Source organism: Amphiura filiformis, chromosome 3 (assembly GCF_039555335.1).
Source record: "Amphiura filiformis chromosome 3, Afil_fr2py, whole genome shotgun sequence".
Taxonomy (NCBI): Eukaryota; Metazoa; Echinodermata; class Ophiuroidea; order Amphilepidida; family Amphiuridae; genus Amphiura; species Amphiura filiformis.
Window position 1 is genome coordinate 35,300,566 of NC_092630.1, and position 25,187 is coordinate 35,325,752.

Consider the following 25,187-nt stretch of genomic DNA (forward strand, 5'->3'; position numbering starts at 1 on the left):
TGATGCAATCGCCTGTCATGATCAGCTGTGTTTACTTCTGAACTTCCATTGCTTTACACGGTGTCATGCTTCAGCGAATCTGACTAGATTTTGAATGCAATGGTCTCTAGCCGGGTCGCTAGCCTAGAATGTGAAGCTTTTGGTGAGCAATTATTATTGGCTAGACTTCTCGAGCAAGAAGCTGTCCGACCGAAAAACGATAGCAACGCACTCTAGCATCAAATGTGTAATTATCGTGTGCAAATTCGAAGCTAGAGTTCTCAAGTAAATTGACACACGTACACCCCAAGACATATAGTCATGTACCGTACCGTAACTAATTTGCATGTTTGTAATATAAAAATTTTTGTAGGATTTATCATATGGCATGTACTGGGTTTTATCTCAATTCAAGGATGTACGGTACTCTAAAACTTTTTTGGCCACGCAATACAGCGCGGCAATTAGCCAGTCAGGCAGGTAACTCATAAAAGTTACCAGCCCGACAGAAATGTTTTAACTCATCTTTATGCAGTGTTGTTAATAATGGTGGTAAATTACCAGTAAAAAAATGGTATTTTTATTATAAAAGAGCTGAAATGACCAATAAAAATTAAATTCTTTTCATATAGCTACATAGGGCCTAAAAAAATAAAGTTTGTTTGCCCTTTCCCGACCGACCCAAAATATTGAAAAATCACACATTTTTTTGTTCAAATTAGAAATGTAGCTTTAGAGTTGTCAGCACTTATTGGTGAAATGGAAATCTTAAAAGGTGTACATGCAATATATTCACAGATTTCAATAAATGCTGTAGGCCTAGATAAATGCAGTTCATGTACATTCTGTTAAAGTCTTACTGACCAAGAACAAGTTTGTTGAAAGTCTAACACAACAGCCTGTGCCTGCAAACGAGGTAGACTGGCCCCCAGTCTCTGTTCGGTTCCATCTCTGGATATATAAATGTAACAATAAATAATTACATAATGCCCTATGAAAAAAAATGCCAAAGTCCAGTACCCCCCCTTATTTTCCTCAATGCCAAAAACCCATTCCTCTTCATCCACAAATCGACGCCACTGATTGATTACACACACAGTCAACCATGCAGCAATATAGAAATGTACTCATATTAGAAGTGAACGCGAAAGTCCATTGAGCGCTGATTCCTGGACTGGTCCAATCTGTTTGAGATCTCCCTTCCAAATAATCGTTCAACGAAGCACGGTGATTCTGATGTCAATTACGAAAGCCCCGCCCCAGTTTCAATTCAAATATGGTAGCACAAAGCTATGCCGCGGGATGTGACGCAAGATCGGATGGGACACTTGTCAACTGGCACGCGTCTGATATACCCATGGTACGCGCAATAATAAAAGGCAACCACTCGACTCGGACTTACCGTATTGCGTCGAATAAACGCCCCCGGGGGCGTTACATTTTCCCAAGGGGGGCATTTATTAGAGGTCATTTTTAGCACGAAAATTCCCGTTAAAATCATTAGGTAAGCTTAAAAGTCACGCTAAAATGACGAACTATGACCTTTTGACACTGACTTTTGGCTCACTTCTGGGTTCGGATGCAGATTTTCGCCATTTATTGCTGCTACTCGCGACCATGTGAGCAACTTGGTAAGCTTACTACACAAGATAGCATGGAAATATCGGAATTTTTGAAACATCTTGTTTGAAAAAAGTGGTGGGGGCGTTTATTTGAGGGAGGGGGGCGACTATTCGACGAAATACGGTAGGCCTATTGTCCATATTGGGTATTCGCGTGGGGTTTGCAAATGTTTGCACATTATTTAGCTTGCACATTATTTAGCTTGGGACAAGGGCGGATCCAGGACTGCTTACCCCCGGGGTGCTTTAAAAAGAAATCGTAAATGTAAATAATGTGCGCGAAGCGTGCATCGCGTGGCGCTTGCGCGACGCAGGGGGGTGTCTGAGGGGGTCTGAGTCTGTGCCCCCCTCAGAAGTAAGAAACTTTTGCAAAATGAAGACCTAATTGAAGCGATTTGGTGGATCATTTTGTCACTATTAGTGTGTAAAATTTTAGTTTGAAAAAGCCGCAAATTTGTGAAATGACGGGGCGTGAGCCTTTTCGTGGACAAGTTTTTCCTATAATTGTTAGGCCTATGAATTGTTTTAAACATTAATTGGCCAATGTTGAAAGCAGACGCTAAAATGGCTACTTGTTTATGCACTATACGCAGGGGGGTGTCTGAGGGGGGATGTGCCCCCCCCCCCCTCAGAAGTAATTGAATCGATTTGGTGGACCATTTTGTCACTATAAGTGTGTAAAATTTTAGTTTGAAAAAAAAAACACCGAAAATTTATGAAATGACGGCCCGTCCATGAAGCCTTTTGTGGACAAGTTTTCCCTATTATTGTCATCTAGTGACTTAGGTGACAAAATGTAATAGGCCCTGCATATCGGCGGGCCTGCAGTAATTTTCACACGCTTTTGGTATGTACGAGGACCCGCCTTCAAGCAATGCCTAAAATAATTGCAAACCTATGTTAGGCCTATAGGGCCTACTTCCGATGGACCCGACTGTGCGGTTTTTTAGGCATGGACATACGTGCAATTTAACCTTTTCTCTCCTCCTTTTCACCCTTTTCCCTTTTCTTTTTCTCCTTTTTTTAAAATCTCTTTTCCCCTTTCTCTTTTCTTCTCTCATTTCCTCTTTTTTGTGGGAGGAGGGCCCGCTCCCCCTAAACCGCGCCTTCTGTAGGCTAAAGTTAGGGGCTTATAGGATGTTGGAAGGGGACAGCGTCCCCTTGCCTAGGGAAATTTTGCATTTCTGAACTCAATTCGCACGATTTGGTGCATACCTTTTCCTTCTTTTCTTTCTCTCTTTCTTCCTTTCTTTTCTTTCTCTCTCTCTCTCTCTCTCTCTCTCTCTTTTTTTTTTTGCGATTCATACCCCGGGGTGCTGCAGCCACCAAAGCACCCCCTGGATCCGCGCTTGGCTTGGGAAGCCTCTTCAAATATCCCAGCACTGCCAAGCTGCGTTGATTGGTCGGATACAATAACGTTAATGTAGTGAGAGCACGGACGTGGTATGTAGAAAGTGCGCCTGACCCAGGATCGGTAAAAGTGAACTCCCACAAAATGCTGGGAATTGGAAGGCAAATTGCTTACAGACTGGGAGGGTCCATGTATTGGGTTGATTTTTAATGCTACATGTATGTAATATACATTACCAGTCGTTCTCCATGGACCCGAGGGAGGGTCTACAAACGAGGTAGAATTAATAACTGGGAGTGTTTCTCTGAGAAAGTCACTTTCTCATTGACCAAATGGTCCATAGCAAGCTGTAGCTACCAAGGAATACTGGGGGATCTGGAAAAAAGACCTACCAACCCAAATATATTTTGAGCTGAAAGGGCAAAAAGTTAACAGACCTTTTACTTTTTTGGCCTAGATACTTGTACACAGTCCTGTTTTGTAGAATATACCTCTCCAGATGAAAATCAGTTTCATTAACAAATGTTTTCTCTCATATTCAGACACGCACAGAGCCTGTAGACCACCCGGCACTACTCTGTATTCCAGAAAAAAATACAGTACTATTTTTTTTAAATTAAAAACAATATTAATTATATCTTGTTTTGATGAATGAAACATAGCTAAATCCTAATCCTTTACAAGTTTAGTTCTAACTGGCAATAATGGTCATATTTTTGCTATTTGGTCAATTTTTGGCAATAAGGGCCAATGTTTTAGGGTGTTTTTTTGTCAACCAATCCCAAAGACTAAATTCAAGTTATGCATTCTAATTTTTTGCTAATCTTTTTCATAACCAATTGTCAAAAAAGACATAAAATATTCCAATTATGAGCTAATGCTTAGACTTGTGCCAAGTCTTGGAATTTGTGGCTACAATTATTCATTATAGTTTGTCCACTCTGAAGTACAAAGTATACAGCGCGTAAACAGTGCGCAGTTATGCATCTCTGCTGAATGCGTGTGCGTCCGTCCGCGTCGCTACTTTGTACTTCTGAGTAGACTGACTGTAGGATCTAAAAAAAGATTTTCAAGGAGCACTAACTATGCCAGTTGCATAGGGGCACAGGGGCACATGCCCCCCAATCGATCTGAAATTTTTTTAAATCCCATAGGAAAATTGCCGAATAATGGCTTGTGCAACCCCCACCCCAAACCAAACCCGGTGCCGCCCAATCATGGTTGGTGCCCCCCAATGTGATGACCCACGCTACGCTACTGAACTATGCCATTTAAAAGGGTGTTAAAACTTAATGATGATGTTTTACAGCTCGGTACTCAAAATACACAGGGAACACTTTGGTAAAACAGAGACAAATAGCATTTATTTTCTGAATGATAAGAATCAAAATGGTAGTTTACTCACATTTGTGACAAAAATCTAGGAAATTTAACCTTGAATTTGTTACAGTTCCTTAATGTTTTTGTTTAGAAAGCTCACAAGATAGTCAAGCCATGATCAAAAGAGTCAGGACGGAATGGAAATTATTAGTATTAGCCTGGTTTAATATACATTATAAGATTTTTAATTAAGTGAAAGTTTTGAGGTGTTATTTGTTTATTCCTCGAGTTATATATTATGAGTGTTATATTTACTTGCAAATCACAAGAACATGCTGATTGGCTGAATGCACAATCACTGAAACTTCCTAGGCTTGCGACTTAAGTTTAAAATTTGTACACTATACATGTAGCAGATATGAAAAGTATGGGCAGCAAAATCATTATTCCAAGTAAGTCCTGCAAATATGGCAAACAAAATTGTCCTCTAATATAAAACAAACAAACAAACAAAAACAATATTATAAGAAGTTTTAATTAAAAAAAAGCCTTTTATTTCATATTTTACTTATTTTACTACAGTAAATTAAGATGGCGGTAATTTTGCCGGTAATTTACCATGTAAATTAATCAGTAATTTACCGACTCACATCACTGTCTTCATGTGTGGAATGGTAAGAAGTGGTATTTATGCAAATAGCGCGAGCGTACACAAAAGAAACTTCGCGCGTAAGATAAGCGATGTCGCCAGGCCTGTACGCTGTACCGGCGTCAGCTGAATTCGAGTACGCTTAGAGGGCACAGGCATGGAAAATTCCAATCTGTGTATTAATAATCTAAGGTAAGCCCACACCCAATTTTTGAAGTGAAGCTGCCATCTGGGGGGGGGGGCTCATACCCTTGTGGTTACGGTAATGAGCTACATATTAGCTAGAAACTTGAATCACATGCATCGTCAATGGAGGAGATTGCATTGTTTCATTGTCTATATCTAAAAAAATACCTGGAATGATGTTTTAAAATGCACAGTCCATGTGCACACATGAAAAAATTTTTTTTTTTTTAATAAAAAAAAAACCCATATAATTGACTGTCAATTGACTGTGTTACAATTATTGCAGATCAGCACCATGCCTAGGAGAAGCACAAGAACTAATAATGTATCTGAGAAGGACACAACTATCTCTGGAGTGAGACGGAATGATAAATCAAAGACTGTGAAATCCAGTAATACTGGTAAAGAAACAAAAGCTAAAACTAGCAACAAAAGGAAGATGCCAGTGAGAAGTCATCAAGACGGCAAACATCATGCAGAAAAGTCATCTGTCAAAGTTGCAGAAGGAGATTTGAGTGATGAAAGTGATTTTGACATGCAATCATCCCCTCCATTGAAAACTCCAAAAGCAACTAAAACAAAACAAACGGTAAGAAGTAAAAATGCAAAGAAGCCGGTTGTGAAACAAGAATCCGGTATTAGAACAAAGAGAAAGAAAGATGTAAAGGATGATGAAAGTGATCATCAAGCTAAGAAACAGAATATGTCATCTGTAAAGATAGAACAGACTATAGCAAGTAAGTCTACTGATGAAACCAATCAGATGGAGAGCAGTAATAAGAGAAAAAGAAAAGGAACTAAAGCCAGTGAAGCTGTTAAAAGTATTCCACCCAAGAAAAATTCAAGACAAGCAAAAACTCAAGCTAATGAATTCACTGATACAAATGATATTCCTATCAAGAAGCAAAAAGGAAAGAGAGCGAATAAATCTCCTGCACTTGGCAAAGAGAGTACGGAATATACAAAAGTGAATGCTGGTGTAAAGAAGGAAGGAAAGCGTGAAGTACTTTCTACTGAAGGTAATATGGAGGTTGGCAGGAGAGTTAAAGAGGAGGAGGATGAAATTACTGGACAGGTGGTAGAGATGTCATCAGATAGCAGTGAATCAGAATGGGAGGAAGTAGAAGGTAAGTAGACACACATTTCATAAGGTTTTTTTTGGTATGCACAAAACATGTTGAACTTTAGACCAAAATATTTTGTTGCAAATATTTTGGGCCATATTGTGTAATATTTGTGCCACAACTCTCTCTGCTGGATTTTTTTACTTTATGATGAATTGTATAAACTTTGTAGGTTGAAACTTTTTTTTCAATGGGTTTTTTTTTGTCCAATGAAAATTATCAATTCAAAATGTGTATACATACATGTACTGAAACTATACGAGGGCCGGTCAAAAAGTTCGTAGAACTTCGGTATGATAGGGCCTACTTTGTCGCACGGTATTGAATTTGGTCTCATTTGAAAGCTTGTTCCTTCAAAACATTACTGCAAAGATATAATATTTTTGCATCACTGCATATGGGCAGGACACTCTTCAGAGGAAGCCTACCCCCATGAATTCACAGGTACTACCAAAATTGAATACAGGGTTATCATGGAAATTTCTCCCGACGGTGGTGAAAACTCAAATAAACTTTAACAATGTAGAGTTGTTGGTAATGAAGTCCTTGGTATTCAACAGCAACAAAATGGTTATTAGAGTTCAAGAATGGAATGAGCGTCCTTGAAGATCATCCAAGGTCCAAAAGGCTTGCTGACGTCACCACTATTGATATACGCGCTGGTACAGTGGCATCGATAATGATTAAAGAGCCAAATAAGAAAGATGAGATAGCCACGAAATATGACAACTCTGATGAATGTGTTTTCAATATTAATCCATTAACATTTGGGTATTCCAGGGTGTCTTCTAGATGGGGTCCCGGAATCTTCATGTTCAAAATTGATACCAGTTGACATATTCAGGTCCACACCTTCTATACACTTAGAATGAGGACCAAGGCAAGGTTAATCTATATGTGGCTAAAAGTGATAAGACATACATTAATCACTGGAATTATGAGTGAATTTAGTGGAAGCACCTGGATCTCACACCCCTAAGAAGATCATCACTCAGTCACCACAGTGCTAGGTCTTCATCGCTGTTTCTGAGATCCAGGGATAGTCTTGATGACAGATCATTTGCCAAATGAAAGTACAATCATAGGCATATATCATACAATTTAGATAGCAAAATTGAGGCAAGCCATCATGTGAAGAAGGTTGATGGTAGGAATGTGGCTGTTCTCGGATTGTATCCTGTACGCTATTCTTAGTTTGTCAAGCTGCCATTCACGACAGAGGGATCAGTTAATTAAAGTAACCATAATGTGGTTCGGGCATGGCCTCCAGTTAGTGAAAGCTATTTTAGAATTTTAAATCCTACCTTCAGAATATCAGGTTTGCTGGTGATCAATGCTGGTGAGCCTTCACTGAAGAGTGACTCAAGGAGCTATCGGAAAACTTCCATTTTGTTGACATAGAAGGTTTCAAGAAAAATTACGACGGGTACATTAAGGTATGTAGTGACCAAGCTCAAGAGAGAGATAGAAAGAATTTAGCTAGAACTCTTTCAAGTACCTTGTTCTACGAACTTATTGACCGCCCCTCGTAATGCTTGAAGTAAATGCTTTTGTAAGCCTTGATACAGGATTTTGTTGATTATTATTTATCAGACCTGCCATTAGATGTTATAGACCCAGAGGGTGCAGGACCCAGTGGAGACACTAAACCCAAGGAGCCAGTAGAGATCAGCATAGATGTATCAGGAGGGAACACCCGACATGGCAAGAGAAAACAGTAAGAAAATCTGTGGAATTAAAAGGAACATTAATTTTGAAAATTAGCCAAAAGAAATGTTCATCTTTCTTTGTGCTTCAATGCTCTGTGAAACTTGCCCAGGTTAATGCAAATTGTGCATACATTATTTGTACATGTATGAAGGCTTCTTACATATCTTATAGCTGTTGAGCCCACACCTACGCAGAGGCCAGTGTTATCCAGCGTAAGACAAAGAATGATAATATTATAATTTGGTTCGAGATATAAGATCTAAAAGTATATTGATTTCATTGAAGTACATACATGAAAAACAAGAAATAAGGTTGTGATTTTTGACAAAACTTGAAACGTGGAATGTTAATTATTTTGAAAGGAGATTCAGTCCTGAGGTAATCCAAAACTTCGTAGCTGTATTGAACTCATACAAATGTTAAACTTAACCAATTCATTTGTCAAAAGCAAACAGGTCGTAAGAACATAGTAAATTGTAACAAAGCAATAACCTTGCATTCAACCAGGGAATTATAGCAGCATTATGTAAATCAATGAGTTGTTATCTTCAATTATTATGAAGGTGTACTTCCTTCATTTTCTATTTTTGCCTTTAGGAAGTATGAGGAGATGTGGAGAAGGTATTTGCAATGGCAAGTTAACAAATCTAACAAAGAATTGCAGGAAAATCTTCACAAGGTAAGGAGAAAAAGACGATTACATTGATTATGATCAAGAGACGATTACATTGATTATGATCCTGTTCATTATAGTGTACATGCTTTATGACCTCATTCATAACAATTCATCCTCATTTAAATAAAATTCTTCTTGTCCTCCAGTGGAATTTTTCTAGAACAATAAAATACTGTTACCAATGGCGTAACTAGGGTTGGTAGCGCCCGGGGCAAGAAACAAAATTGGCGCCCCTACCCCCACCTGAGAATATCTTAGACGCGGGGGTGTGGGAATGGCATCGGTTCAATATTTTTTTAAGTGAGGCTGATTTGGCGCCCCTAGTGGTAACGCCCGGGGCACGTTGCCCCCCCCTAGTTACGCCATGACTGTTACGTGTGGATGGCGGTTTAAGACCAGTTGCTTTTCATATTTGAATGAGTCATAAGAGTCCTCCAGCATGGCTATCAAGTCCTGTCTATTGAATGCTCTCTATTGTATGTACTAGGTCAGAATCTTTTTAATATCAGTTGAATTTGAAAACTATGCTAACTATGCATGGAAAATTAGAACACAAAGCAGATAGAAATTTTATTTTACTGAAGAAGTATTAGCTTTTATAGCCGAACTGATTGAAAGATGCTAAAAGATAAATTACAAAATGTAGTGCAGCCAAATATTTTATTTTGCGGACAATCTTTGTTTGATGTTGATTTTATTTGTCTCTTTCAATTGTTGATTTTTTTTCAAGTGAATACACTGTTTTTACAGTAGTGCACATTTCCTCCACATTTATCTCTATTTTGAAAAATCCACATTTTAGGTGCACCTATTGTGTCTTTTAGCAAGCGGTCTTCGAAGTAGCAGCTTATGCAACGATGTGGAACTACTGTGTATTGCACTATCTCAAATCCCTGACTCCATCATGCCAAGAAGTACCAAGAAAGTTGACAACTACTACCTGCCAAGGTTTTTCAAATGGTAAGACTTGAATGGATCTACATTTGTACACACATGTGCATGTGTTTGGGTTATAGAGTACAGGTACAAAGGTAACCAGAATCCTTTTGACCAAATAAAACTGGAAAATTTAAGTCTTTCTGAAATATTACAGATGTTGATGCATTATAAAGAGCAGATGTATATGTCCAAAATGTTGCAGCACATTCTATTTATGCCTCTCTTTGGTCCATGTTGAGTTTAGAAGTACATTTTAGTGGATGTCAATGCTGGCATAGTAGTATGGAAAGGGACAGAAGAAATTAATGTACAAAAACCTGTACTATGAATGAAATAAAGTATTTATTTTGAACCCTACCATTAAACCATTTAGAAACATCATGCCAAAGCTTATTTCTTACATGATATAGTGGTGACCTGTTCAGCCTTAAAGCGGCAATTACCAGTCACAGATCAAATGACGAACTAAACGGCATGTTCTGATTCTGATCTCTGCAATCAGTATCTGATGCCAGAGGTGCATGTCATAACTAACCCCTGTTGACAATTTAATTTACCAGATAGTGAGCCCTCTTTTGTTGCTTTATGACAGTTAGTGTCTACTTCTACATAATACCTTTGCTTGATGATACAACTTGTAAGCATGGTTGCAAAATCCAAAGTACCATGGTACCGTGTGGCCAAAAAAAAAAAAATCAAGAGTCGAAAAAAATCAAGACGGGGGGTGGGGGAAGTATCCTAGATCTTTACCATTTTTCTGAGGATCTGAAAATTTTCTGGGATTTGTGAAAATACAAAAATACAGAAAAGCTTGAAATGCAACAGTGCATCAGCATAAGCAGTATAGTTTTGCCCATGAAAGAGCATCACTGCATCAAAGCCAGGAGCTTCCAGGGTTGCTGCCCACTGGTCCCCAGGGGCCTACCACCCTACTTATAGACATTTTCATAGTTTTCCAAAGTGATGACCCAGTTTTTAAAAACGGGTCATCATACAGAGTTCTTGGGCGTGCACTTACGCCAGTTGTGTGTTGCGTCAATGCACGCAGCAGAGGAGCGTTTATGTGTATTTACGCAGGCGTGTAAAGACGCTCGCATCCATGTGATTATTTTGCGAACATTTCCGATGGCTCCTGAAAAGGCTCTGCCCTCACAGAAAATATTCCAAACAGCCGTTCAAGTTCCCAGAAAGGAAATGATTTTCTGCTGCCCATGCAGCTTGTAGAAAAAGATATTTATAAATCAATAAAGTTATTAATTTCTGTTACCCCTTTTGCATAGGTTTAAATCATCGTTTGAAATAGATGCTGAGCTAAAGGATGACAGCTGTCACCCGGTGAAAGACAAGTTAATTCAGAGATTGGAGACAAGAAAAATGGCATCAGAAAATGAGCTTGTACATGTAAGTTTTGATGTGATTGTGTCATCAGTATTCAGTATTAAGTTACTTATAACTGCTACATCATGATAATCTACTTAAAAAGTGTCATATAGACTGGTGTTAGATAATAGCTGTTCAACCTAATTAGTGCTTGAGTACATCATTTTAAGGAGGGCTTTTATTATTTGTTACTAAATTCAAATTGTACATGCAAAATAATGATGATGTAATGTAATATAGGTATTGTATGATTAATGTTGTAGCCAATTCAACTCGATATCCAGATTGTGTTCTATTATTTAATTGCATATATCAATTTGTGTCTCGCATTGTCTTATGCCTGCTAGGGTGAAGCCTCCTTCATTACTATTATTTAATTATGAGTTTACTAATTCTGTGGAATAAAACAACCTGGTAAAGTGAAGTTCAAAGTATAAACATGGTGAAGTTGTGCTAGGCACTAATTTACATGTAGGTTGAATACAGTAATAGATCTTTTCAAATCACACATTGCACATTGAGTATCCTTGGCAAAAAAGTACCTCTCTCGTCCATAAATTGACCATCGAAAGTTCATCGTAGTTATGATGCCTGTTATACATTGGAACTTTGCATTTTACATGATGCTGAAGAGGTACTTTTATGCGTGTGCGATAGGGGAAATTATTTCATGCTTCAGGTTTTATCGGAATGAATCAGTTTGAAAAGGTCTATTGCCTTTATCATTGTGTAGACTTATACTTGTCCTACATCATTGATGGGTTTATATTGCTATTGTCTATTGATCCTAGCTGTCTGTGTTTTCATAACCTGTTTCCTATTATCAATCTAGCGAATCCGTGCTCTAGTTTTAACACACTTCCGGGATATATAGACGCATAAGATTTTTCATCGTTGACCTGTTTTGTCGCCTCATCTCTTGGGTTAGTCATAACTAACTTTGTTTTGATAAGTGAAGCAGTGAAAAAGTAGGAAACATAATCTATAGTGCCAAGCTGACACCAAAAGATCTCCCCTGTTCAGAAATGTTGTATTGCGTGCTTCACATGTTGACACACTTCTGGTGTGTGTATCAGATTTTCATTGTTATGACATGTTGTGTCTCTTCATCCCTTAGGTTCATATATAACTTTATTTTGATAGATTATACAAGCTGTGTAAAACTGTTACAAGTAGGAAATAAAATCTATCATCCAAGCTTTTGGTCTCATTTTGTCAGAATTTTTATAACCTAAATTGCAAATAGTTTGATCAGCTCTTAATAGGCGGGAAAATTTCCCACCTATTTTTGTTAGGCTTTTATCTACTACGCCGAAAAGAGACACACATACACGTGTCCGGTCTATATAAGAGCTGGTCTATATTTTGTGTTAAAGAAAGTAGATCAAGTGTAGGACTTGAATTAATAATTCGATATGCTTCTGGTGGGATGTCACAAGACAATTCTCACAATAAAAAATTTTGATATTAATCCGCGATGTTATAAGGCCCGTCAATTATGAACTGATCAAAGTATAGTAAAACAATTATTTTAATATTACACTAGATAAATTTTGCAGTTCTATATGTCTTGCACGTATTGAATAAAGTCCCAATAAATATTTGGGTTCAAAATGATGGATTTTTAACCAGTTTTATCCAAACATGTCATTTTAAAACAGCTATAATTTGAAACTAAATGCTTAATGGAGTAAGAAATTATTACAAACTTTCAATATTGTCACATGCCTATCAATATCCATTAACAAAAATCATACTATCTTGATGTAATATTTGGGGAAAATGTATTATTCTGGGGATTTTGTTTAAAAATAAATTTTGGTGAATCAAAGCTAATTTCCATGTAAAGGTATGTAATGGTGAAATCAAAGGTTGGGGACACTAAGGATCAACAAATAATACAAAAGGATACCTTCACTTTGTTGTTTCTTGCCCTTCTCTGCATATGTACTGTCTATGTTACTTTGCCTCCCCACATTTGGTATACCTTGCTCTTTCTGTTTAGTTCTTTTGTATGGTAAATTGTTCATAAAGTAAGATTGATGGTATAAAGTAGACTATTATATTGGTTTGAATGCTTGTATTTTAAAAAAATGACATTTTGGGGTAAAAATTTATTAAAATTCATAGAAAATGCATTTTCAACCCAAATATGTACCCATCATTTTGGAAAGGCAGTTTGCTCTTAGGACAGGCATACTTATTGTCTTTGACAGGGGCTAGATTTGAAAAATAATGCTTGAATAAGTTCTGTGAACTCAAAACAAGACCAGACTAATCAAGCTTATGAAGTTCATATGAAGGACTAATAAATCAAGGCTATAGAGCTCTATAGCAATTATTATCTATTTACACTGACTGAACCCCTAGGAGGTGCAGAGGTCTGATTTATATTTTAAGAGTCAAATTTAGGACAGGCAGTTTTGGTGAAAATAACAGGCACTTGTCAAATCCTAGCTAAGACCCAAGAAAAGAAAATGACAAACATGTTAGTATGAATTGAAAGGTTCTCTATCCTTATTTTGATGCATAATTTTGCTATTAAAACTTTGTAAAATGCAGGTTTTTATGCACTTACTGACTCTATGAATATACATGTAGGGTCACAGTCTTGGTACAGATATACCATTTTTATGCCTCCACCGGAGGTATTATGTTTCCTGGTTGTCCGTCTGTCTGTCTCTCTGTCTGTCTCTCTGTCCGTCCGAGCTTGCGAGTGCAATTTCTCAGAACTGGTAAGACGTACAGTGATGCAAGTTGGTGGAGGGATGGTCATTGGGGGTCTTCAAATTATAGGAGGCTTTCGTCGCAAAATATGGTAATTAAGTACCTAATTTGCATAATTTATGCGTAATATGCGTAATAAGCAAAATACCTTGTGAACAGATTATCTGGAGCTCCGTATTGGGTACAGTGACGTAACTTGGTGGGAAGTAGCATGGCCAGATGTTCTCGACCGGATTAGATTTTCAGCGCAAAATATGCTAATTAAGTACCTAATTTGCATAATTTATGTGTATTTGATGCGTATCAAGCCAAAAAACCTTGTGAACAGATTATCTGGAGATCCGTATGGGTTACAGTGATGTAACTTAGTAGGGAGTAGCAGGGCCAGAGGTTCTTGACCTGATTAGATTTTCAGCACAAAATATGGTAATTAAGTACCTAATTTGCATAATTTATGCGTAACAAGCAAAATACCATTTTCTCTGAGACTAGGGGTCACACGTTCCTCAAACTTGGTGGGTGGTGCATCTGGACCCTAGACAGAACAAGTTTGTATTGGTCAGTGGGTCAAGGTCACCTGAGGTCATGCAGGGGTCATCTGAGGTCAAATTAGCAAAAACTGCCGTATGGGCATGAAACTGGGTGAGTACAGTCAACATTTAGAGCCAATTTTTTGAAGGTCATTGCGGGGTCAGCCAAGGTCACCCAGGGGTCATCTGAGGTCAAATTACTAAAAATTGTCATATGGGCATAAAACTTGGTGGGTACAGTCAACATTTAGAGCCAAAGTTGTGGAAGGTCATTTTGGGGTCATCTGAGGTCAAGTTACTAAAAACTGTCATATGGGCATGAAACTTGGTGGGTACAGTCAACATTAAGAGTCAAATTTTTGGAAGGTCATTCCAGGGTCATCCAAGGTCACCCAGGGGTCATCACCGGTTAAAATGATATGCTTCAAGGTGGAGGCATTGTGGCCGACGCTTTGCGTCGAGAACCGCGCAAGTCGAGAACCGCTCTAGTCCATCCTAATGTGGCACTGGCGTTTTGAATGAACACTAGCAATGTGAGGCTGCACCCAATGAAATGTGCACTGACGTCACTGCCACATCAGGGTGAAAAATGGTATATAGCTTGCGTAATTTACAGTTTCAGGATGTGCTTGGATGATCCAAGATTTTTAATCTCAAAGATGATGCAAATTTGATTAGTCATCAACTGTTTTTATAACCTATAGCCATTTTCTGATGCTATTTGTGTATTATAAATGCTATATTATCTTCAGAGAGGATGATTAGGTGTAGTTACTGTAGTAGTAGAAGTACGTACCTCTCACCACCGAGGCACAGGTTCAATTTCCTGCAGTGCCATACATGTACGTGAGCACACTCCCTATTCCAGAAAGATACAAAACTATATTTTTTTAATTAAAAAAATATAATCCTGTTTCACCAAATGAAACATAGCTAAATATTAATCCTTTAGTTAGTTTCAATGGTAATTGGCCAAAAACATGCATTTTTGCATGATTTCTGACAATTTCAGTCACAAAATTCAAAGATTTGGCACAAGTCAAAAGCATTCAAAATTTATTTTATGTTGATATTGATATTTGGTTATAAGAAAATGTCTTCCTAAAATCAGAATGCGTAACCTGAAATTAGTCTAGTACAAGTCTTTGGGCTTGATTGGCACAGCACCTGACACTTGCTTTTGGCCCTTATTTCCAAAAATTGGCCAAATATTAAAATTTGACTTTTATTGCCAGTTAAAACTACACTGCAAGATTCTTATCTGTGTGACGCCGATGTCACCAGAATGTCACTCCATCGGAAACTACACCTCGGTTTTCCATATCGCCGGTCCGAAATAGCCGGGTAGCCAGCCTCCTAGGTTTCTACAGAGTGACTTAGTGGCGCGGTGACTTCATGAGGAGAGTCACACCGGTGTGACTACGCCGACTGGGCCTGGTTGCTCATTACCGGCGTTTGGGTTGCCGGTTTTGCTTTTATTGCCATATTTTTTATATTCTCTTGATTTATTCAAATAATATTCTTTATTTCTTGCTTTTTTAGGGGATTAGGGAGGGAAATTGCAAACTGGACTTTAAAAATAAGGGAAATATTAGATGAATAAAATAAATTTGTTAGTAAAAGAAATAAACATGATCAGTAAACAAAGTATAATTCAATAAACTAATATGATGAATAAAATACATTTTTGTTAATTGGTGGTTATTTGAATAACTAAATAAATAAAAAGTTAAGAAATAAATGAACAGGAAGAAACCAATAAAGCGAAGAATGGAAGAATCAAAGAAACACTTGAAAGAAAACAACTTGAGAAAAATTGCAAATAAAGAAGTTAAAAGTAGGAATATTATAAGAAGCATGTAGGCCTATTGATGAATTAAAATATTAAATGTGTAAAATAAATAAATAATTATAACAATAATAATTCATAACAAGCATTAATATTTGAGATATAGAAAATTAAGACAATTTCAAACAAACATTGCAACAGGCCTATATTGATGTGACACCGATTTATAGGCATAATTTGATAACGTAAAAAAACTCAACATGAAAAACAAATCTAAACTAATATAGGCCTATAAAAACACCATTTTGAAAAACGGAAAAAGAAAATAGCATAAACTTACGGCAGTAAAAGTATAAATTTGCAGTAGACCTTTCAAGGAAAGTGACAAGAAGTAAAACAAAATGCATGCATGCTAGGCCTATAAATCAATTTTAAATATAACAGAAAAATTCTTGCTTCAAAATAAGTAAAGTTTTAGCAAATCAAAATGTATAAATTGAAAATGCTAGGCCTATAATAGGCATACTTTGCGAACTTCGGCTGAAAATTAATATCTCTTTTAAAAAGATTTAAAAACACAATTCGTTTTAAATATAAAAAAAGTTTCAATAGGTCTATAACGTTATCATGTAAAATATGAAAAAATAGGCCTAATTTGATAGCAAAACATGTCATCTAACCACTGAAGTAAACAAAGCAATGATATAAGTTTTGTGGGAAAACAAGCTAACAAATAAACAAAATAAAAATGTTTGAAATGAAACAAACAAATAAACCAAGAACAAGAACTGCAAATAAAACACACACAGTTGATGAGATTATTAAACAGGCAGCACGAAAAGAATTAAAATATTATAAAAGAGAACAATAAATAAATGAAACAAAATGAATCGGAAGTCTCACAGTTGAAATATAAATGATAAAGAATGCAAAAGCACGATAAAAAGAAAACAAAAACAAAGACGGCAGAACCACAGACCCACTGTACAACATGCATCAATCAATTAATTATAAAATCAACTCATTCCATTCATGAGCGTGAGCGTATACAAGCAGTAAACAAGCATGATACACGTATTTGTCATCATCAGCGCGTATTTGGTAGATATACGCGCGCGTCCCCAGAGTGTTCGAACTCATAACAGGGTTCGGTCAACGACCTTTCGGCAGCGTAGTCACCTTGAAGTTCGCCGACTGGGCACCGAGCAGGCGACGCATGGGGCACTGGCTACGGAAGTCACTTTGATGTGACTACAAGATGTGGACCACTGTCGGAATCTAGTCGGTGGTGTACATCATGAGTCGCCGATGCGGCATCAAGCAGGTAACACATCGGAGGCTAGCAGTTGTAGTCACTACGTGATGACACTGCTGCATAGTACCCTACTGCCTTGTTTCCGATGTAGTCGCTCTCCTGTAGTGACTCTGTCGGCCACAATAGGGTAGGTTATTCTGGAGTGACGGCGGTAGTGACTTCAGAGTTCCAGTGCGATGTAGTCACTCTGTCGCCAGGAATTTTGCAGTGTAACTAAAGGATTAGGATTTAGCTATGTTTTATTTGGCAAAAACAGATAATATTTTTTTAATCCCAAAAACTGGTGTGTCTTCAAAAGTTTTTCTCCAGGTACATATACTCCAGTTATCTATACTGACCTTTTTCCCGTATTCCTGTCTGGTCTTATCTAGGTTTCTTGTTGCATTTACAGCTGCATTAGAAATCCACTCCACAACAGTGCCACGAGTCTACTTGGTGTGTGACAAGTTGCATGTTATATTATAAAACCGGATATTTCCTTATTTTCAATTTATTTATTTATATACTCCTTCATATTTGGCAGGTGTGTATTTTGCTACTAAGGGCACTTGGTTTGGATGTCAGGTTGATTGCTTCACTACACCCAATTACCATCAAGGCTACTAAACTCACTAAGGTAAGTAGTATTATAAGAGCACTTAGCCTCAATGTCTGAGTAGTTCATTGCAACAAAATCAACAGTATAACAATAACTAAACAAAGTTAAATGGTTGAAAATCTGCTGTATGGTTTTGTGGAGAAGTCATAGCTGATATATGAGCTTTGCCTGAAATGTCATTAAACCATACATACAGTTTTTCACTTTTTGTTTTAGGTCGGGATGTCGGGTTGGTTGTCTGAAATTGTATTATACATTATATTGTATTTTATTATCTCCACGACCCATTATTCAAAATTATTGCACACTGTGATTTGTTGAAACGCATCACATGAAAGACCTTTAATGTTCTTCTCTTATAACAGCACACAGCAAAGCGTGATGCAGTATAGTGCCATTACACATTCTACACAAAGCATTACGCTTGGTTATGTGTTCAATATTTCCGCAATACTCACTGTCACTTATGCTTTGGCTACGCATACACGCTCCACCTTGAGGAGTACATCTTCAAATATTTGGGGAAAAAAGCGATATTTTTTCTTTAAATCACACTATTTTGTGATAATAGAATAGAATAAAATGTTGCGCCTCACCCATTATTTACATATTTGCTGCCTTAGACACATTATTTGGGTGTAAAGGATAATGCACTACCCTTTATTTTTTAAATATGTGAGCAATAGTTATTCAGGTGGATCGGCTCATTTCGTCCTATCACCATCAAGGCTAGTAAAACTTGCTAAGATTACTGTTTGTTAATTTTGTTCAACACGCAAGAGCGATTTTACAACTATGTATTGATTGATCTTATGGTTCATAGTAATCTTCCATTTACGCCAGTTCCCATATTTGAAATTACAGGCAAATAAAAAATTGTCCAAAGCCAAGGCCAACAAGTCAACACCACGTTCATCAAAACCTACCGAGAAGAAAGCTCCTCATTCCAAGACTAAGCCTGTTACTTCCAAGTTCTTCCAGTCCTCTCATGACAAACCAGGCAGTAGCTCATCGACAAATAAGACAAAAGACTCTAGTGCAACAAACAGTAAAACAGTCAATAAAAACAAACGTACGACAGCTAAGAGCAAAAAGACCAAAGATGAAAATCCTCAGGAAAATACTAAAACTGGTGAAAATACCCAAAGTTCTGTGCCAAGTGGTCCTAGACCTAAGAACAGGCAACCACGACAATGTGCTTCCAAGGTTAAACCAATCATTGAACTTAGTGGTAGTGAGGTTGAATCATCTTCTGATGACTATGAAGCAATGGAATCGGGTAATGATAGTGATTACGAGGAATCAGAATCAAAGAAGTCGGTAAGGAGAAAGAAGCAGAATTCTGCAGTACGTAAGAAAAGAACTACCACGTTATCAGGAAGTGATAGTGATTATGAAGATCAGTCTGCTGTAGTTCAAAAGAAACATCCAGCTAATGGAAGAAGACAACATTCTGTTACACATAGCAAAAGTACTAAAGAAGCTGACAGTGACTGTGAAGAATTAGGTAGCACTAGTAAGCAGAAAAAGAAAGGCAAAGTTGCAAGTAAGAAGACTGAAAAGTCAAAACAAAATTCAGGTGGAGATTCAAGTGTTGAGGAACTGAATTCTGATAGTGATTTTGAAGTGGAAGTTCTGAAGGTGGCTTCTGGACCAAGAAGTAGTGCCAGTAGTAGTGGAGAAGGAAGTGGCAAGAAAAAATCAAGAAAGATGGTGTCATCTGACTCAGGGGAGAGTGTGGAAATTATCAAGACTAAAGGCAACTTTAAACAAGGTGAGTTTATAATGCATTTGATGACAGAAATTGTTATTTAAATTTTGATGACTGATACATTCTGGTAGTAATGTTCACTATAAGCTTTTCAAGACCAATGAGCCGAAATGTAACTGTATCAATGGACCTAAGTATTCAGATTTTGGCATTTTTGGAGCAAGCGCAAGCATGCTAATACCAATAATAAATTGTTCAAGTGGCGACAGAGAAAGCAATTTTAATTAAGGAAGCCACATCTTCTGTGGTCTACTTTTGGCCTAGTTCCTGATAGAGAATTAAGTTCTTGCAGTACATGTAGGTTGCAATAAAACAAAATTAATGTAGGGCTCAATTTATACAACATACATGTAAGTCATATTACTTGATGTTTTGCAGTGTATTCTATCACAGACAATAACATATGGGTAAAATATGTTATATTGTTATTTGTGATATTTTACGCACACCTTTTATTTAATATTGTTAGTTATGGTATGAAATTTAGAAAATGGTGAAAGAAGTTGGTTTTTATAATGTTAACATGCCTTAATCTATGACAATCTAAGGTGGGCACGGTGGCGTAGCAGTCTAAGGTCTCCACTCATAATCTCGAGGTCTTAGGTTCAAATCCCCATTGTCTCAACATGTTGAGCACTTAGGCAAGGTTCATCACCCCTATTATTTCTCCCCACCAAGGTGTACAAATGGGTACTGGCTCTATTCAATGCTGGTAAGGTAGACTGGATGTGGAGGAAGTATCCCCACACCAACATTTCATGATGGAGTCTGACTCAATTAGTTTTGAAGATGGGCACTCGAACTATAAACACAAGTTTGTCCCGTTGACTGAATCTATGCCAAAATCTATTTCAGGTACAGATACTTGGTTGGAGGTATACTGTGCATCAGATAAGGCCTGGATATGTGTGGACTGTGTTCATGGGCATGTCAAGAGACCCGAATTGTGTGAATCGTATGCTTCCAAACCAATCTCATATGTGGTTGCATTTGACAATGGTGAGTATCTGGGATCTTTTATTTTCCTTTGTATTTTACTATTTTTTGCTTCCTACATTGTATAATTGCCTGTTTCTCGGTTTCACAATTGCTACTGTTAGCTTAGTCAGATGGCATCAGTAATTCGCAAATCATATATGCAGCAATCCCCCATCACCTTTTTTCTTGATTTTTCTACTTTTTGTTCACCACTCTAGAGGGCAGTATAAAAGACATAACCCATCGCTATGACTCCAAATGGATGATAGGAACACAGAAACTGCGAGTAGACTCAGAATGGTGGCAGGAAACATTGCGGCCATTTAGGACTAGAAACACTAGAAGAGATCGAGAGGAAGATGACCAACTACAAGGTATGTGCATATTATAGCGCCCTCAATGACCACTCTCCAATAGACATGCAAAGTCCTGATGTAAACACTTTTTACAAAAATGCCTTTAAATTAAAAAGGAGCCATTTGTTTTTCATAAAAAAGGTAAAAAATAGGTATATCTTGCAATAGTTCACTACAGATGTAAAACTTTGTCCTTTAAATTATCAAATTTGCCTTTCGAATTGTAAAATGTCCACTTTAAACAATGGTGTGTGGTGCATATTTTATTTGATGAAAATGTAACTTAAACTGTTGCTCATTAGCATTGAAGTAGTCATCTCATGTTTGTAATCAATTGTAATAATTTTGAATCTAACTTTGTATGATTGTCCTTTTCAGGAAAATTGATGAACAAACCTCTTCCTACCACCATCTCTGAATACAAGGGTCATCCATTGTAAGTAAATTACACAAATAAAAAAAAAAAAATAATAATAATAATAATAATAATAATAATTTGATCGTAGTTGTAATAATAATAATAACATTTATTTGAATTACAATTCCAGAACAATACAGAATATAATATACAAAATAATAATACAAGAAAGGAATATACAAATATAGAGCAAAATTTTGTTTGCTGAAATGAGCCCAAACACAAGCACAATATACAAAGTAAGGCATGATGAGAGCTTTATAAAGGGTATAAAACCCCAACCCAAGAAGCTTGAAATTGTGAACCTCACAGTTTGTTATCACCATAAGAATTACAACGATTAAGAGACGTTGACTATGCATTACAGAATTAGTGGCAGCTTACTGACATTGCACGACTGAAATATGTGACGTGTCATGTCAAAAGGAGACACTTTTGGGCAGGATCGTAAATGGAGAAATAGTCAAAAATCTACCTGGGGTGATTTTTTCACAATTTGGGTTTATTGCAAATTTGTGATGTTATTAATATTAAAAATATTGTCTGATAGTTTCAGACCAGAATATAATTCGCATCTTGTATTTTTTGAGACATTTTTCAAGGTTATTCCTACTTCTCAACATTGTCAATAATATTTTTAAAGGCCGATATCTCAATTTCCAATTTTATAATACCATAACTTACGAACTCAATATCTTCGCTTAGGAGTGTCCGATTTCATTGGGGAAAACAGCGTTGTGGACCAAAATATCTCTATATTTAAGATATGTAAAAACCTCAAAATTGATGACCTGCCCAAAAGTATCTCCTTTTGACATGACACACATCAAATATATTCTAATGTCCTGCTGTAGAATGCCATTCAAGTCATTTATAAAGAGCAAGATTAATTGGACCCAACTCCAAGCACAGGGGACACCTGAAGTAACTATATACCAATCAGAAAGTGTGTCTATGAAATAAAACCCCAAGAAGCTTGAAATTGTGAACCTTGCATAGTTTGTTATCACCATGAAATAAGAATTATGATGATTAAGAGATGTTGACTATGCATTACAGAATTAAGACAGCTTAATGCTCTGCGTGCTAGCCATGCGCTTCAACGAAAAAAAGTTTTGAAATATTTTCTCAAAATATCAAGGGCTTAAGAACTACTGGACCAAAACTAGGCTTGTTGGTACTCATTTTAATGCATTTTTCATTCTTATTCCAAATATGGTCATGATAATTTACATTACTGAAATTTTTGAACTTTTAAAAAAGTCGACACCCGCGTGAAGAGAGTTAATGACAATGCATCACACAAATATAATCTGATATCCTGCTGCAGAATATCAGGATCAGTTTCATTTAGAGGAACAAGTGAATTCTTATCTGTAAACTGGAAAAGCAGAGAAGGGATAATGTCATTCAAGTTATTTACAAAAAGCAAAATTAATTGGACCCAACTCCAAGCACAGGGGACACCTGAAGTAACCATACACCAATCAGAATAAAACCCCAAGGAGCTTGGTATTGTCCACCTCACATAGACTGGCCTCAAAAAGAAAGGTCATATCTTAAAATCCTCTCCATAAAAATGAACAAAAATTGCACACAGGGTTACTTCTATACTCTACTCTAAACACTGATCAGTAACCAAACAGTTGCCCAACTGACATAAATAAAATTTTGCTGGGTTCCAATTATTCGCCTGTACATGAACAAAAATTACACACAGGATTACTTCAATACTCTACTCTAAACACATGTCAGTAACCAAGCAGTTGTCCAACTGACACAATAGTAAAATACACTGACACGGAACAGCTTCCGGGACCACATTCACAGGCGAATAATTGGAACCCAGCAAAAGAAATCTGTTGGGCTGTGAATGTGGTCCAGGAATGTGTTCCATGTCAGTGCATTTTGCTGTTGTGTCAGTTGGACAACTGCTTGGTTACTGACATGTCTTTAGAGTAGAGTATTGAAGTAATCCTGTGTGTAATTTTTGTTCATTTTAATAGACAGGATTTTAAGATATGACCTTGTGAAAAATTATAAGTTTCTTTTTGAGGCCAGTTTAGTTTGTTATCACCATGAAATAAGAATTAAAAGGATGAGGAGATGCATGTTGACCTAGTCATAAGTGACAATGCACCACTCAAATATATTCTGATGTCCCGTTGCAGAATACCATGGTCAGTTTCATTATAGATAAGAGGAACGAGTGTATGATTATCTGCAAACTGGAAAAGCAGAGAAGGGATAATGTCATTCAAGTTATTTGCAAAAAGAAAATTAAATAGGTCAGCAAGCCCTAGAGAGATACTTGAAGTTACAATACACCAATCAGAAATATTGCCTTTAAATTCAGCACGTTCACAGACAGTTTCACAGAATTGAATTTTACAGACAATATTTATTAATGAACTGGCTTGATCGCTTCACATTTACAGACAATTTGTAGAAATAAATTGCTCAAATTAAGATAAAAAAGAAGTATGTCAAGTGGGGTATATTGCCTGTGGGCTTGTATGGTTATGGTTGCTAATAACTTTCAAGTTTTTATTAGTCTGAAAAAGTTGTCATTATTATTAGTCTGAAAAAATTATCATTAAAAAAGTCATTATTTTGAGCTCTTAAAGGCACATTCACAGATTTATGGGTGGTTGGCTGTCAGGTGTGAATATCAGATATACATCCTTTTAATTTTGAGCTGAACTAATGACAAAGTGAAAGAAAGAAAATCACCATTTCTATCCAGATAGCTATCAATATGCCTGTTAAAGCCATATTATAACATTTCTGTAAAAATAGATTAGTATTTATTTTCCATAAAATGTTAGCTTTTACTGTCAGATATGTCCCCTTTTAATTTTGAGCCGAACAAGCATAAAGCATAAAAAGTTGGAATTTACTACTAGCGCCCATGCATGTTACTCCCGCGGTTGTAATATGGTACGATCCTCGGGGTGTGTATGTATGTGTATCCCATACGCCCGTAATGCGTACTGTGCATACGTGTTCGACTAATATTTCCATCGTAATAATAAAACACCGGTTCCATCGTTTTATTCAAAATCTCGGATTTTGACAAAACTACAGCACCTAAAGTCTTGATTTTTGCAGAGTATCTTTATTCACTAAAGTACATTACAATTGTGTAAAAACCAGAATTTAAAAACATTTTGAGGGCGTTCTCCTCAGCAAATGTTATAATATGGCTTTAATATCAGTTAGTTAAAAACCATATTGTAAAATTTCCATTAGAAAAAGAATTGTGATTTTTGTTCATAAAATGTAAGTTTTCACTGTCAGATATGTACATCCCAAAATTATCCCAGACAGATAATTGTAATTGCAAAAGCTTTGTCAACACATCATAAAAACAGGGAGACCCCTGATATTTTTGTTCTTTCCCCAAAGCCCTACCCCTACTTTGAAAAATATATTTATAAATGATAAACTTCTTGACATGTCTTTTCATCACAACAATTTTAGAAACAAAGTAAAGGCACAAATAGGAAAAATAACAAAAATATTTGAAAATCTCCAAAAATCTGTGAGCGCGGAATGACATACATGTTATTTAGTTAACATTGCCATACAATTGTGTAAAAAACAGAATTTTGAAAAACATTGAGGGTGTCCTCCTCAGCATATAGCTTTGATTGTTAACCAGGTTTATCAACTCAATGCATTATCCATCTGCACAAGGCAATTCCAGCCTGGCATAAGTTGCAATGATAGTAGTAATATTTCAATTCAATTAAGTAAGTCTTTGCAT

At 36.8% G+C, this 25,187-nt stretch overlaps 1 protein-coding gene across 2 annotated transcripts in view; it reads left to right on the top strand.

The window, feature by feature from the left end:
- Nucleotides 1-25,187, top strand: part of LOC140148426 (DNA repair protein complementing XP-C cells homolog) — a 90,076-nt gene that overhangs the window by 621 nt on the left and 64,268 nt on the right. For both annotated transcript variants that reach the window (XR_011858485.1, XM_072170362.1), the window contains exons 2-11: nt 5,394-6,234; nt 7,825-7,948; nt 8,539-8,620; nt 9,420-9,577; nt 10,837-10,957; nt 17,821-17,913; nt 18,760-19,669; nt 20,522-20,665; nt 20,863-21,018; nt 21,379-21,436. Coding sequence is in view for 1 of the 2 variants with exons in the window: in XM_072170362.1 (XP_072026463.1) it covers nt 5,403-6,234; nt 7,825-7,948; nt 8,539-8,620; nt 9,420-9,577; nt 10,837-10,957; nt 17,821-17,913; nt 18,760-19,669; nt 20,522-20,665; nt 20,863-21,018; nt 21,379-21,436 (2,678 nt within the window). In the remaining variant the exon portion in view is untranslated. The remainder of the gene's footprint in view (nt 1-5,393; nt 6,235-7,824; nt 7,949-8,538; nt 8,621-9,419; nt 9,578-10,836; nt 10,958-17,820; nt 17,914-18,759; nt 19,670-20,521; nt 20,666-20,862; nt 21,019-21,378; nt 21,437-25,187) is intronic.